General features: G+C 40.3%; 1 protein-coding gene across 1 annotated transcript in view; it reads left to right on the top strand.

Moving 5' to 3' along the window:
• LOC139304040 (receptor-type tyrosine-protein phosphatase mu-like) overlaps nucleotides 1-16,895 on the top strand; it is a 130,824-nt gene that overhangs the window by 99,847 nt on the left and 14,082 nt on the right. The window contains exons 22-26 of the mRNA XM_070927876.1: nucleotides 1,084-1,110; nucleotides 3,625-3,636; nucleotides 5,355-5,545; nucleotides 14,316-14,403; nucleotides 16,365-16,441. Coding sequence (XP_070783977.1) covers nucleotides 1,084-1,110; nucleotides 3,625-3,636; nucleotides 5,355-5,545; nucleotides 14,316-14,403; nucleotides 16,365-16,441 — 395 coding nt within the window. The remainder of the gene's footprint in view (nucleotides 1-1,083; nucleotides 1,111-3,624; nucleotides 3,637-5,354; nucleotides 5,546-14,315; nucleotides 14,404-16,364; nucleotides 16,442-16,895) is intronic.

Genomic DNA, 16,895 nt, shown 5'->3' on the forward strand with positions numbered 1-16,895 from the left:
TTACAAATAGAGCAGGTCTCGACCGACTCTTTATAATGTTATTACAGAGACCCAACAATTCCCACCATGAGCAAGCACTTTGGCGACAGTAGCAAGGAAAAACTTCCTTTAATCACTTGTGATGCAGCATAGAGTCTTTGAAATCACTTTACTCACCACCAACAATGAAACGTTATGATGAAGCATGCATTATTATAGATGCATCAATATGTGCTTCACTTTACACATATAATGAGAACTGCATGACTGTTATGAGTCCTGACCACAGCTGATTGTTGAGGTGTGTATAGGGAGTCAGAACGTGTTGTAAGGCCCATCAGTCAGCCTCTGGTTTATATCATGATCATGATAACATGATAAGACACTTGAATTTATAATTCATTACACCTCACATCTATAAAGTTTTATGGCCGTTGATACAGTGCATCAGAAAGCATTATGTGTGTTTATGAGTGTGGTCAGAAAGCATTATGATTACAGTGATTGTTAACCAGATGTTTGCTGCTTTACTGTTGTAGACACACGCTGCAAAGAAAAAAGATCAATATCAACGAAATCCCAACGGAAGTGATTGAATCTAATTTTAATATTGTGTTATTAGTTGTTAATTGTTTTAGTTTCTCCAGTACCTGGATGTTTTGTCTGATAGTGGACATTCAGCACACATAAAAGATCTAACGAGACCTGAAACGCCTAAATCTGGCTCAATCCTGGTGGATTGGTGACCAGTCCAAGTACGCTGGTGTGATGGCGGGTGCCGACATTGGGCCAAAGCTGGGCCGAGTGCTGCTGACTGGAGCTGCTAAAATAAGTTCACGTCCCCGAAACTGACCGAAGCCTGGTGGGAATACACTGTGTGGCCCAAATCCGGCTCACATGTGGTCCTCTGGTGCCGGAACTCCGCCGTGTGTGTCGACATTCAGCCACAGTCGGGTCACATGGAAACATGTACAGAGATGTAGGGAGCTGACTTTTCCTTCTTCTTTTCTTTTTCCTTTGTCCTGTCTGTCTGTTTCGCTGTCTGTCTGTCTGTATCTGTCTCTCTCTCTCTGTCTGTCTGCTGCTGATGTGTCCTGATGGCAGATCCCTTCGTACCGACGGCCATTCTTGGTGAGACACTTTTCCTTTCTTTCCTCTGTAGGACGAAAAAAAACAACCTGCACATGTAGACAGACAGGAAGTAGACAGACAGACAGGGAGTGGACAGACAGGTGAGACAGAGAAGAGAGAGACAGATGAAAGGATAGAGATGAGGATGGAGAGAATGAGAAAGAGAAAGAGAGAGTGATATTTTGGCTTCCATCCATCCCTGCTTGCTTCTCTTCTCGCGTCACTGCTTTTAGTTCTTTGGGGTTTTTTTCTTTTTGAAGACTTCAAAACTTTTTTTATTCTTTTTTTTTTCTCCAAATCCTCCATCTTTAATTATTATATCCATTTAATTTTACAGATGATTTCTGTAATTAATTTTAGAATTATTAAAGTATTACTTTATGTATTCTATATTGTAACTTTTGTATGTAGTGTTTTATTCTTATTATTGTATAACTAAGTCAGTTACTCTTTTATTATGTTTTTTATTGTTTTGGTTTTTAAATGACGGTGGGCTTCACTCCATCCCCGCATCCACAACATTCCTGCGTGTCGTGTTGACGTCACGTCTGTCTGTGACCTCCAACCTCTGCATGGACACAACACGCCCACGAGGACTGGGGGGAGGAAAACTAAAAAAAAGATCAATAAAACCAGAAACAACAGAGGAGTCAGTCAGAGGTCCCATCAGCAGCTAGTCTTACTCTCTGGACGTCTTGGTTGTGGTTCTTGGATGTTGCAGATGTTTGTGGATTTTCAGATTTTCTTTGTTTAACATGAAATGAGCAGGAGGCTGAGCTAACTCAAACAAACACGACTTTCAATTCAAAATCAAGAATGCTGTGCTAAGCTAGTTCGCCCTCCATTGTCTGTTCAAAATATTGCACCTTTAATTGTCATCACATACAGAAGAAGGACAGTGACACAGCTGAAAGGCTACTCATACTCTCTGGTTGATTTGTCTTTAGTTGTTTTACAGTAAATCATATGAATATTACCCCAAGGTAGGGCTGTAAATAAACATTATTTTCACTATTGATCAATTAAATGAAGCCAAAAAGTACATGTCAAACACATTTTTGGGACATTTAGAAACAGTGTCATATCTTGGTCTCAATTCTTACAAAAACACATTTAAGGAACCCTAAAAAACATGATAATGTAAAATATCAGCTGATATATCCTTATCTGCCTCAACAATCAGGCTAACACCAGGCTGAAAGGTTTTATTTTACTGCTACACCTCACCAGTGATGTCACAGTGCACTGACCACACCCAGAGAACACTTCTACATCACTGCAACACCACAGGAAGTCGGCCAAAACAAGACGTTCAGCTGGTGGAAAGTTACGCTCTCGTGACTGTGATCATTCAAAACTTTAGTAGATGGAAGTCAACATAGTTTTAGAATTGCTGCCAAAAATCATGAATTTAAATAGCTCCCCAAAGTCCTGAAAGGCAAGATTTTCATGTCTTCATCGGTAGAACATACAACACCCTAAACTGCTATAATACTTCATTAATACTTTACTGTCCATTATTTATCGTTTATGCTCAGTATATAAACATGTAATCGATAACAGACAATGTAGTTATAAACAGATATAAGGACATTTTTAGTGTTTATTAATATTCAGTATTTGTTCCAACTATGAACACATTTTATATTATTACAGCTCTTTAATTATATTATCATTCGTTATTTGTTTATACAGCAGTCAACACTTCTGTCTGCAGTTATAGTTGTTAACAAATACACTAATAAACACTTCAGTCTGTAACAGTCTGTGATTAACTGTTTATTACATGTTTATAGACAACTTATAAATGATAAATAAGGGGGTTAAAGTAAAATGTTGCCATGTCTCCTAGAAATTACGTTTATATTCTACTAAATTGCAACAGAAAATGTAATACCTCCTTAATTATGATTTGACAAAATAATGACATTGAACATAATTGTTCATAAAGTCATAAAATGTTTGGCAAAATGTTCACTGACAATGTACTTAATTAGTTTAGCAACTAAAGCTAACTAATGCTAATGAATTTGTGGTTCTCTGTAGACAACTCACAGCTGTGTGCAGGTTCAGGCATAAATACGTCTCACCTCCCTTATCTGTGCTAAAAGACTACGTTACCAGTTTAGGCTAAACTCGGAAGCTAACTGCTATGCTCAATGAGTTGTTAGGCTAGTTTAATGTCCAAGTGAAGTAAGGGGAACACTAAAAGCAAACTGTTGCGTAAATTCCTGTTTCTCCTCTCTCCTCAGGCTAACTAAACTGTCTTCAAGCCAGGGGTTCTGACTTTAGCCGAGGAGTCCTACACTTAGGGTACAGTTAGTCAGGTTAGCCTAGCTGTTACGAGTTCAAATAGAGCTACTACAGTGCTAGGAGCTAATTCCTGTTTGATTCATGCTAGCTGTGTGTTAGCAGTAGACTAGCTTAAGTCCAGGCTAAAGCTAAAGCTAAAGTTGTTGCTTATACCCTGTCTCCTTTCTCTTCTTCTTCTCTTCTATCTTTCTCTGTGTTAAGTGCCCATTAATGGTAAGTGGTTAAATTTGGGGCTAAGGGGGGGACTCATGTTGGGGGGGGGGGGGGGGAGGGGGTCTGTCACCACTGCGCATGGAGCCACACCCACCACCCGCTGTGAAGTCATCAGTTAGCCTCATTTTTACCCCCTGTGAAATTGTGACATCACAATCCCCAACTCCACCCACCATTTCACCTCGAACCAATCGGGTTTCAGCTCTGCCCATCTCTCTTTCTCTGATTGGTTGACGTTTTTGTTGTTGTGGTTGTCTTATCCGTCCTCCTCCATCCAATCACAAACCGTCACCTCCATCGCATTGCATCTCCTCGCCCTCGCCATGATTGGTTGGGCTGTTTGGGAAAGAGAGTTTCTGATTGGTCAGTCAGCCCCCAGGCTAGCCAATAAGAACAGAGTTAGAGAGTGTAGTGGTAAGGTATGTCCGCCGAGTCTTTGTTGAAATGTTCACATCAGAGTCCTGGACATTTTTTCAAGGATCACAGTCAATAAAAAAAACAGTTTACCAAAAAGGTTTGTTTTGTTCCAGGACTCTGAACTCTCTGCTCTTTTCACACTGCAGCTCCAAGAACCTGGACCACATCTGGACCAGTACTCATACCATGCTGTACTGGATCTGGATCAGTACTCATACCATGCTGTACTGGATCTAGACCAGTACTCATACCATGTTGTACTGGATCCGGAGCAGTACTGATACCATGTTGTGCTGGATCTGTACCAGTACTCATACCATGCTGTGCTGGATCTAGACCAGCACCTGGTTCCTATCTTAGAATAAATTGGGGTTGAAACTCCTTTTTGTTTGATCAGATTATTGATCTGTGATTGATAGTTACAGCAGCAGTGTGAAAAGAAACCAGCACCAATCACCATCCTCTCTCCAGTCGTGATTTGACGTCATGTGACGTGTGTCATTCATCTGTGTTGTTGTGTTAACAACATGGTAGCTGTGGATGTGGATCAGGACTTGTTATTATCGGATCACTGGTCCTTTGTAGAACAACAAATCTCAAGCTGAGCAGACGCTGTAGCATTTTATTCATCTTTCAATCCGTTGTTTTGTCTTTTAACTTCCTGTCTACACCGGAAATGTTGCATTGTATAGCTGTTGTTACAGTATATTGAGAAGTTAAACATCAGAAGAGCTGCTGCTACAACACACAATAAGCTAGCTGTAAGCTAGGTGAGCTAGCTGTATTTATATTATCGGTTACTTTAAAATGCTAAAGCTACATCTAATTAGATTTTATGATGGATTCGATAGAATTCGGATATATAGTAATCAGATTCAATACTCGATCCAGATTCAGTAAAATCCTACCAAAGCCTAGTGTCTACAGTTTATAACAGAGAACAGCAGCCATGTTGGGAAATCAGACCACCAAACTTTTCAAACTGCCCAAAATGTTTGACCTGTCAGAAATCCAAGATTAGAATTTTATCAGGTGTTTCGACCTCCCTAACTGCGCATGAAGTTCAGTCTGAAATAAGTTTGGAAGAACAACACAGAGTTAAAACCAGGCTTCTTCTGTACAGTGTCGGCTCAAACTAATAAACTGAATAATAACTAAAAGAAGTCTGGTCCAGTCCATCGAACATGAACATACATCATATCTGCATCACGTCTGTCTGTCCTGCTGTCCACTAACTACAGCCTAAATCTGACCTGTTTCCTGTCATATTCTGTCTTCTGTTCTTCCTCCTCCTCCCCTAGACGACAGTCACACTATGACCAGTGAAACCAGTAGCCTGGTCCAGTCCCACTATAAGCAGCGGGAGTCAGAGCGGGAGGCGTTGCCCTACCAGACGGGTCAGCTGCACCCGGCCATCCGAGTGGCCGACCTGCTGCAGCACATCACCCAGATGAAGTGTGCCGAAGGTTACGGCTTCAAGGAGGAGTACGAGGTGAGGAGGACACACACACACACACATCATTCATTGACGGAAGGCATTCATGGGGGGGCGAGCTACAGAGAAGTGAGAGTGTAAAGAAGTTTTTCTCTGCTGAAATGTAACATTGTTTTTGTTCTGGTATTGATCGACCTGTGATGACATAGTTTCAGCCACTCACAACCAGCAACACGCAGCATGTAGCATATAGCCTCTCACAGCAGGAAATTCAACTATTTACAGAAAACTCAAACAGCTGTTGTGCAAAACTTCATTGAAATAAACCTCCCGTTTATTGAAGTTATTTTAGTTTGAATTATAAAAGATTCACGTCCACTATTTGCAAAAACAACTTGTTTTTCACATCACAAAGACGTTTATTTACCGCTGTTTACCGCTTGAGTTAAAAAAGTTGGAGGAAGTTGTGCATAAACATAAAGATGATCATAATAATCATAATAATTACACAATTATTAAAGAGTTTAGGTGTCTTGCCAGCCATTTGCTAGAGCCGGGCTCAGACTACAGGGCTTTTAAAATCCTAATGGATTTTGATGTGGCGTTGCATCACATACATGAGGAGAAACTTCACAGATGTTCTTCTCTCTGATCTCAAACATGCACACACTACAAGATATTATTAAGATTATCGTTCCAGAGGGAGCAATGCACCTCCTCACGTGATCTCATGTGGAAGCAGATGTAAACAAAACACAGACTGACGTGGTGCAACAACTTGCTGTAGTGATGCAGTGTGAACAGAATCAAATCAGAAATACTTTATTGATCCCTGGGGGGAAATTATACAGTACCGGTGCTCCCATTCAAGAGTAGAAAGTAGCATAAATTTAGAAATAAGAGTATGTCGAAAAATAAGATATGAAAAATAAGAAATATACACATTTACAATATTTACGTGAAAAATAAAAAATATATACAAAAGCAATGTATATATATATATATATATATGAATTGCACTCTTTAAAAGGATAAATAATGAGGTAGTATATGGCAGGTGAAGAAGGTCCAGATTTCCAGTCTGTTTGTGTTTGACACCGGCCCGGTCCACACTGCCTGGACACTGCCTTCAGCTCCTCTGCTGTTGGTTGGCCTGAAACCAGTGATTCCACTCCAGACCTCTCTGATGTTGTTCTGCTGGAGTTTCCACTCCAGCTTCCTCCTGTACTTCTCCTTGGCCTCCCTGATCTTTACCTTCAGTTCCCCCTGGATCGTTCTCACCTCTTCCCTGTTGCCAGCTCTGAAAGCCCTCTTCTTTGCATTCAGGATGGCCTTGATGTCCTTTGTCACCCATGGCTTGTTGTTTGATTAACAATGGACAGTCCTTGCTGGGACAGTGGAGTCCACACAGAAGTTGATGTAGTCCGTGATGCACTCTGTGAGCCCATCACTGTCCTCTCCATGCGGCTCACAGAGTGCCTGCCAGTCAGTCACCTCAAAACATCCCTGAAGTGTCTCATAAGCCTCCTCCGACCATCTCCTCACTGTCCTTATGGTTGCAGGCTGGCTCTTCACCAGAGGCACATAACAGGGGTTGAGGTGCACTAGGTTGTGGTCTGACCTACCCAGAGGGAGGAGGGGAGAGGAGCTGTATGCATCCTTTACGTAGCATACAGCCAGTCCAGGGTCCTCTCCTCTGTAGTAGGACAGCTCACATACTGAGTGAAGGTGGGAAATGTCTTAGTCATGGTGACGTGGTTGAAGAATGAATGCAGTTTTTTTCCAGATTTCAGCGGGGATCTCCGATGATCTGGTCTCCAAGCCAGCCGGCTTCAGAGCGATCAGCTGATCTCTGGAGTAAACAATGCGGCCCAGAGGTTGCTGCGTGACTGTTCGATGTTTGAATGAAAGTAATTCCAGAGTGAAAAAAAGTACCAGAATTCTCTCCACCTGCATGTTTGGAGAGGGCACGACTTCAAAAGTCAGTATTTTTTTTATTTAAGTACTGAGTTAAAATAAAGGAATAAGGAGAAAAGTAAGAAAAAATAAGAAAACAAACAGGAGCGACTGTAACAGGCTGCATGCACGGTCGGCGCATGCGCAGAACAAAAAAGGCTCAACGAGTCTGAAGAGACATCAACATGATGTTGTTTATTATTCAGAGAGAACTGGAGGTGAGATTTTAGTTTTAATATCTGTAGTACGCTAGCTAACGTTAGCCTCAAGGGCTAGAATGTTTACCATTGCTTGGCGACACCCCCAGGTGCTCTGGGACATGTCTGGACTATAGACTGTATATAAAGATGGATGACATGACAACTCCCTAAAAGTGAAGCCAAAACGTCTCGATCGCCCCCTGGTGACTGGCTGCAGTATAGGTCATAAGCCCCGCCCCCTCAATGTAAGTGGATGGGACATGGGCCAAACTACTATATTTTTCCCAAAGATGGTTTCTGTCATTTCAGGTAGTTCTTTTCAGCTGATGTTTGTTCAAGTGTTTTTCTGATCAGTTTGCTTTTAATTAATTATATGATGCTATGAAAACAGGGTGAGACGTCATGATTGACTGTGGTGTGCTCGCGATTGGGTCGGGCAGGTGTATGGGCGGGACCTCGATACCACGGCTCCACCCACCGATCACCACTGTGCAGACTCTGGTTCCCAATGAAGTCACCAGTGCAAGATGGCAGCGACCGTATCCAGGATACAGTGGAAGGAAGAGAGACGTGTCGGCCATTTTTATATACAGTCTGTGGTGGAGATGTGTCGGCCATCTTTATATGCAGTCTGTGGTGGAGAAGTGTCAGCTATCTTTATTTACAGTCTGTGGTGGAGAAGCGTCGGCCATCTTTATATGCAGTCTGTGGTGGAGACGCGTCGGCCATCTTTATTTACAGTCTGCGGTGGAGACACATCGGCCATCTTTATATACAGTCTGTGGTCTGGATTGGTGTCTCTCGTTGACTGTTGTGGTCCCACTCAGAGAGTACTGATGTAATGATCCAGATTTTAACTCCTAAATAGCAAACATGTCTGAAAAGATCAGGGCGGGTTAGGGTTAGAGTCTGCGAGCAGTTCTGGAGGTTTAAGACTGGACTTGTTAACCCCTCACATTACCAGAGAATCTTGGCCGAACATCGGTACCAACCAGGGTTCCTGGCCAGATTTCTCCTCCGATTCTCGGGGGGGGGGTGAATCAGGGATAGATAGGCCCAAAACTCTTGTAGTCTGGGCCCGGCTTTAAGTTTTTCAGTCTGCTAGTTGCTACATTGATGCTGGGGGGTTAATACTGTGTTATTGTGTGTTTACTAGGACAAGGTGGTAAGCAGGGTGTCAGGGGTGGTTGCTAAGTGGTTGCCATTTGGTTGCTAAGTAATTTCTAGGGTGTTAAAGTTGACTGTTGTGATGTTTCATGATTGGTAGGCAGTTTCTAGGGTGTTGCTAATTGGTTGCCAGGATGCTCGGGCTGGTTATTAGGGTGTAGGTTATTGTTTTGACTTTTTTTTTGTAATTTATCATTTTTGTGAATTATACCCAAACACACCAAAAACAAACTAACAGGGGAGGTCATTGCTAAGGTGTTACCAGGTGGATGCTACAGAGTATGAGGTGGTTGCTATGGTGTTTCTGGGTGGCTGCCTAGGTGGACTATACGTCACCAGTGGCTGCAGGTGGGGATCAATTTCATTATCAATTCATCTGTTAATCATTTATTCAATCCATGGATTCATCTTTTAGTCTAAAAATGACAAACAAAATAACACCCTCACCACTGCCCCAAGGATACATTCTATTGACTAGTTCTGTAATTTATTGATTATTATTTAGACCAAAAAACATGTTGTTGTCTTCTCGTGTCCGGCCGACAGTCCAACACCCAGAGAGACTGATCAATAAATGACGTAATCAGCAGTTTATGACAATTTAAAATATTGCTGTTATCAATGAATCGACTCGTCGTTTCAGCACTAATCAGCAGCAGAGTGATTAGAGAGAGAGGGAGGGAAGAAGAAGAAGAAGAAGAAGAAGAAGAAGAAACACACTAGTAAACACACCAGTAATGTTCAATAACAGCAGCGTGTGTTTGTGTGTGTGTGTGTGTGTGTGTGTGCACTCCACATGTTTACCCATTTTCATCAGGAGAGAAACTTACTAATGGATGTTACTTACCTGAACACACACACACACACGGACATACATTATAGATCTTCCCTCCAGCTAATGGGCCAAAACAGGGACTAGCTTGTGTGTATGTATATATATATATATATATATATATATATATATATGTGTGTGTGTGTGTTCAGGTCTGGTTGCCTGCTAGCAGGCTGCCCTCAGGGCTAATCCATTATACATACTGAGTACATACACACACACATACACACACACACACAGTATTTTCACCCTCCATTTGCAGAAAGTTAGTGGTGAGGAGTTCTTCTAGTGTTTTTGTCTGTCCGTCTGTCTGTCTGTCCATCTGTCTGTCCGTCTGTCTGTCTGTCTGTCCGTCCGTCTGTCTGTCTGTCTGTCTGTCTGTCTGTCTACCTACCTGTCTGTCTGACCCTCTGTCTGTCTCTCTGTCTCTCTGTCTGTCTGTCTGTTAAATGACTGGTTTGTTTGGAACACCAGTATGTTTCCATGCTCACCAGTATGTCTCAGCTCTGGTCAGGTTTTGTGGGTCTGACAGATACCAGGATCAGGATCAGGATCAGGTCTCTCAGGTCAAAACAAACACATGCTGTTCAGATCAGAGTACTGATCAGCGGATCTCCAGGAAACAACCGATAAACTTTAGACCTTTAACTTATTATTTCATTCATTCATAAAAATGAATGTAAGTAAAACTTTATTTATTTTGCACTTTTCAAAAACAAAGAAAGATCAAATTAAAAGAAATCGAAATACATTTATTGTAAATATATGTTTGTGTATTTGAAATGGTGGTGAAACATTATTCAGTTTAGAGCTTGTTTTTATTTGATTCCAGCAGTTAAGACAAACAGCCATGTGATCAGCTGTTTGAATGAGACAAAACGTGTCCTCATTCTAAAGAAGTTTGTAAAAAAAAACACCTAAAATATTATAATCTGTATCTTTGTGATATAATAATAATAATAATAATAATAATAATATGTTCAGGTGGCCACATGTTTCCATGTTCAGCTGCCTCAAACACTCGTCTGTTGTGACTACATGTAACCTACCATTATTACTACCATTTTTTTATTATCGATTTTTAAACAATTTTTAATTGTTTTGTCTGTAAACATTTTAGAAAACGAAAAACAAACAGTCTCAGTTTCCTAAAGCTTAACATATTCAAATGTTTCCAAAACAGTTGAGTTTTTTGTTGATCGACTGATCGACTGGTTGTTGCAGCTCGTCTCAGCTGGTGGTCTCAGTGAAGAATAACGTCTGATCATAACAAAGATCAGACTGGTGATACTGGTCTTACTGGAAACATACTCATGTTTGAAATGTGTTTGAATTTCGAAGCTTGAAAATATCTGAAATGTTTGTTGTTCTGCTTTTGGTTCGTTTTCTGTCACTAACACTGTGATATTACATGAAGTCAATATGAATGTTTCATGAATGTTGAATCACACATGGATCATTTCAGTAATTCAGTAATTAATTATTAAATCATGTACACAACATTTATTAGCATCTCTGGAAGAGGATTTGGGCCACATGAAAAGACACTTTGGTGCCATTTTATTCTCAGGATTTTCAGTTTAAAGTCAGGATTTTCAAAATAATGTGAAAGAAAGTGAGAAGTAAGACTTAAAAAACCAAAGATTTTTTTCTTGTGGTTTTAATCCTTCTCTGTGGATCCTGAACCAGACTCCTATCCAATGATTGAACTATGAATTGATGACTGATGTTAAGTGCTAGTAGTGAGTTGAGTTGAGCAGACGTCCAGCTGATGATTGTTATCTCCCTCCATGCTTCTCCTTTACTAATTAATCTGATTGGACAGCTTAATGAGGTAAGACGCCTTCTTGGTTTTCAGATTCTTAACATCCGTGTTCTTGTCAACTAGATTAGAGACTAGATGCTAGCTCACACCCAACACACACACACCCATTTGCACTGTAGCCGATGTCTGTTAGCTTATATTCACCTGGCCTCAGTTTGTATTAGCATTACATTCAAGTCACAGAGGTAACCCCCTGTTTTCTCTAAAAGATAGATGTGGTGATTTAACAAAACATCCTGCTGCTCTGAAGGTTTTTCAAAAATCCTCAAAAACTCCTGAAGAAATACGACAAATATTTTGCATGTCAAGTTTGAGCTCTGCAACAGAAGAGTCTGTCAGAACAGCAGGAAGCATTTTTAAACCTCCTTCTGTGACGCGACCATAGCTTTAATGCTAACACAAGAGAGACTAACTGAGGCTGAGAGTCACCGTGTTTCTGTACACTTCCTTCAGTGAACGTTAGCTTCCATCCTTCTGTCGCTAACAGCCAGACCAGCATGTTTGTTTGATCAGAAACATTTCACAAGATGCTGTTTGATTCATGTGTTTCCGAATCAATAATGTTTGAGAGAAGCAGGAAAAGGATCTCCTGCATCTGGACGGACCGACAATGTTTCATAGCAACACATTCACATCAGTCACATTTACAAATCAACACAAACCTGATTCATTCGTTATTATCAATGACAAGTGTTTGTACCAACGTATTGATGAAGCAGCTGTTGTAATCAACTTCATAAATGATAACATGGAAACAGCTGATTCACAACTTTCACACAGTCTACTCAACTACAATTTAAATCTCTTAACTTCAGATCTGACACTTCTTCCATCACTCAGCAGTGGATGTGCTGATGCTGCAATTCAGATTATAACTATGCGGATCAAGTTCTCGAACATATTAGTTACATTACCAAAAACCAGTTGACACAAAGCAAATCTGGACGGTCGTGGTCTTTGGGGATCATGGGCAGCTGGACTGACAAACCCTGACCTTTCATAAATCTTCACTCAATCGGAACATGAAGTCCTTCTTAACTAACTACTAACTAGTTTCTAACTAGTGATTCACTAAATCAGGTTGCACCATTAAAAGTAACTCTAGTGATGTGTAAATCTGTTGCTAGGAAACATCTATTGCGCGGTCCAATCAGGAACAATCAGCTATGTAAAAAGGAAGTCACTGTAGCATCACAAGCTAACTTCTAAAAACTACAGTTTTAGAGGCCAAAAGATAAATCTTAGTAAATGTAGTTTTATTTCTGTCTGCAGACATGGAGACATCTGTGAGTTTCAGAGTTAGCAGTATTCATACAGATTGTAATGAAAGGGAAATATCTGGTTATGCTAAGCTAACTGACGTTATTTACTCATTTAGCCAAAAGTAATCCACATAACGTTTCATAATTTGAGGTCTGTTGTGTTATTTTAGTGAAATGTAATTTAAAATCTTCATTATTAAACAGCATTTATCAAGTTTCAGGTCAGACATGTTGACCGACTCAGATATTAGCATGCTAACATAAGCTTTGTCAGCTGGTTCAGTTAGCTACTCAGCAGTTAAAGCTGCAGTTAGTGGCTGTGAATGTTTAGTAACAAGTAATCTCTCCGTCAGAACTAGTTAGTGTTTCATGTAGTGATGATAAAACTCCATTCAGTAACACTGATGGCTCAGTCTGAACAGCTGACTCCTGGGCAGCTGCATGGACTGATGACTGACGACGGTCAGTAACAGTCTGCGTTAACGCCTGATGTCCTTATACATGTCTGTCTGTGATGTTAAAGACAGTGAGACAGAAACAGTGTGTGTGTGTGTGTCTGTGTGTGTGTCTGTGTGTTAACATATCTTAGGGAGAAGATGGAGTTCAGAGTCATTAGTTCATTTCTTCAATTCTCTTCTCTTAAATGTTTTCCCTCCCTTTGTTCCTCGCTGTCAATCACATGGAGGTGTGTGTGTGTGTGTGTGTGTGACATCACTCATCTCTCAGTTTGATGGATGTCTGGAGCTGTTAGACTGCTGTCACACACACACACACACACACACACACACACACACACACATCCACCTGCTGTGGATCAAAGTGTGTGTGAGCTCCCTCATTGCACTCAGCAGTGATGATACATAGAGAAATGTGGACGAAGGTTGTTATCAACATGAGAAGGAAACATTTCTAATAAACAAGTAAATGTTGACCGTCAATTTAAACGACCACAAAGAGACACTAAAGACCAACAAAGAGACGCAAAACAAGTACTAACCAAATAATTCTGCTTCACCAAACATCACACCAACACCAAGCAGACATGTTTTCAAGGTGCTTGTAAAACACAAAAGAACGTCCCAAAGAACTTCAAACTGATTCTGATTCTGAAATGTGACACATCCATGTTATTTAGTCAAATTTGATCAGATATTTAAAACACTTTGAAAAGACGTATTCATTTGAGACTGTCCTCATTCCTAATGTGTTGACTATGTTTTTAACTGATTCTGTGATATTGTGATTTGATGTTAAAGATTGCTTCCTTTTTGACCACAGAGATAAACTCAGAGAGTAAAAGTGTTGTTTCAGCACAGAACAGTCAGAATACTTTTTCTCTGTGGAACGCAGAAAAAAAAACAACTATCAGTGTGTGTTTAGACGCCTCCGGCTTCTCTCTGAGCCTCCTTCTCATAATTGGACTTAATCATCTGCTCTGACCATGAAACTAACGCCTGGGTGTGTGTTCAGGGAGAGAACAGGAAATCAAACACATCCTCTGCATTATTCATGAAGTCATTCACTGAGTTTCATCATTGTTGATCTGTTCTCCTTTTGAACAAACTCTGTCTTTTTGTCTTTTCAGAGTTTTTTCGAGGGACAGTCCGCTCCGTGGGATTCTGCCAAAAAGGATGAGAACCGCATGAAGAATCGCTACGGAAACATCATCGCCTGTATGTGCCCACACATTATTCATAAAACAGTTTTAAGAGGCTAATTTAAACCCGTTGACTGTGTTTCAGAGGTCAAAGGTAGAAACAGATAACTATTAATTCTAATATGTAATAGATAACAGGTTGGGAGAACACTAGACAACACATTTATGTGTCTCAGATGAGTTTTTCAGGATCTTCATGTTGTAGTTGTAGTTGTAGTTGTAGTTCATTTCATCTCGACGTTAACATGTGTGGAAGATAAATTCTGACGTGTGAGTTCCAACAGGATGGCTTTAGTGATGTATCTGTAGTGATGTAGTGATGTATCTATATATAACATGACTTACAGACAGTCAAATACATGAAGTTCAGCATCATCTTCAGCTCCTCAGACAGACAACGTTAAGAAGCTCTTAACACTCTGAAGTGCTGCTTTGGGAAACGTGTACATTTAAGAGCGCTCATAGAAACGCTGCCTGTCGTCGAATAGAAAACGCTCCTTTTCTCCTTCATTTAAAGCAGCTGCATCGAGCTTCTAAACAAGTTAGGCAGTAAACACACAGCTGATGTTTGTGTTGTTGTTTTTTTACCATCAGGCAGATCTCATGTCAGCTTTTATCATCACACAGCTCCAGGTATCAAAAACACATCATGTAACTGCTGAAGCTAATGTGCCAACATCCCAGAAAGTTAGTGTTGACAGCTGCTCAGTTTAAGCTGCTGGCTAACATCGACACACACACACACACACACACACACGCACACACACACTGTCCTGTGGTGGTGTAATTATGCTAATGAGGTGTGATAGAGGCTGCTGTGAGCTATGGTGGCCTGCAGGGACACACTTCATATTCACACCAGCCAGTAACACACACACACACCTGTCTCTGTGAGCAGTGTGTTCAGATAACAGTGTGTGACAGCAGTGACAGCCAATGAGCTGCAGGCATCAGTCCTCCTGGGAGGAACTTGTGAATTCATTCGTCTGTCGATTTAATTTATTTTTATTTTGTAGATTTGACTTCATACAGAAACAGAAAACAAACAGTAAACAAATCAATCGATACCAAAACTAAATAAAAACTACTAGATGTAATAACTGGTTAATAACAGATTATAATGTCGCTGTAAACAGATCTAATTGTTTTTATTAATAAGTAATTGAATTAATTTGTTATAACTCCTCCTTCAGACAGACGTGGAGGCTGCTGAATGAACAGATGATGAATGATAATATAATAAAACTGCTGTGATAATATAAAATGTCTTAATAGGAGCAGTTAGAACAAATACAGAACATTAAGAAACACTTAATATGTTCTTATATCTGCTTACAGCCACATGACAGTGTAACCAAACAGAAAAGAAACGCAAGTAATGCAGAAATACAGCATTAGTCAGTTATAATGTACATTATCATAATTAATATTTAGAGCTGAAACAATTAATTGCTTTATTGTTCGACAGTAATCCAATCTGCATCTCGTCATCTGTTTATTAGGATGGGAACATTTCTGCCGTTTTATTAGCGACTCAAATGTTGAAGCTTGAAATTCATGTTTTGCAAATGAAATTCAGAATGAAGACAAATTCGTTTTTTAAATTAATCTCACAATGAGAGAGAGAGGCATGAAACTTTTATTTTATTTTATTTTATTTTATTTGTGGTGTTTAGTGTGATTATTAGGATGTAAATTAATCTATTTTCAAAAGGAAAAATGTAAAGATTAATAATGTATGTATACAAAACACAACTGTTCACACACGCACTCAGTGTTTTACAGATTCAGTTTGTTTATATCATTTAATTGAATGAATGTAATGAAGTGGTTATTAATTTATTATTAGATCATTTATTCAGCAGAAGCTAATTAGAGGTGATTATGTTCAGCTTCACCACGACAACGAGCAGACCAATTAACACTGTGTGTGTGTGTGTGTGTGTGTGTGTGTGTGTGTGTGTGTGTGTGTGTTAGACGACCACTCTCGTGTGCGTCTGCAGCCTCAGGACGGAGAGAGCGGCTCTGACTACATTAACGCCAACTACGTCGACGTGAGTTACACACACACACACACACACACAGTTTACTTTTTTCGTTCCTTTAAAGGTCAATCTGAAACGTCCTGATCGACTCTGTTTCCATGACGACGGTTGTCATCAGTCAGTGTTGGCTGGTGTTGACTCTGTAAACAGTCTTACAGAGGAAATGTCTGAGCTGAAAGTCAGTGTGTGTGTGTGTGTGTGTGTGTGTGTGTGTGTGTGCGTGAGTTGCTGACTTTGTGAGGACCAATTTCAGTTTTAAGCCATCGTAGGATATTTCTACATTGTGAGGACATTTTGGCCAGTCCTCATTACTTAAAGGGACTGTTTGAAGGTTCAGACTTGTTTTTAAGGTTCAAATCAAGTTGCCAACTTTGTGAGGACCAATGTCTGTTAAAAGCCATCGTGGTGAGGACATTTCTGCAGTGTGAGGACCAGACACAGCTGCATGCTTGATAAACAAACT

Source organism: Enoplosus armatus, chromosome 21 (assembly GCF_043641665.1).
Source record: "Enoplosus armatus isolate fEnoArm2 chromosome 21, fEnoArm2.hap1, whole genome shotgun sequence".
In the NCBI taxonomy this organism is placed as follows: domain Eukaryota; kingdom Metazoa; phylum Chordata; class Actinopteri; order Centrarchiformes; family Enoplosidae; genus Enoplosus; species Enoplosus armatus.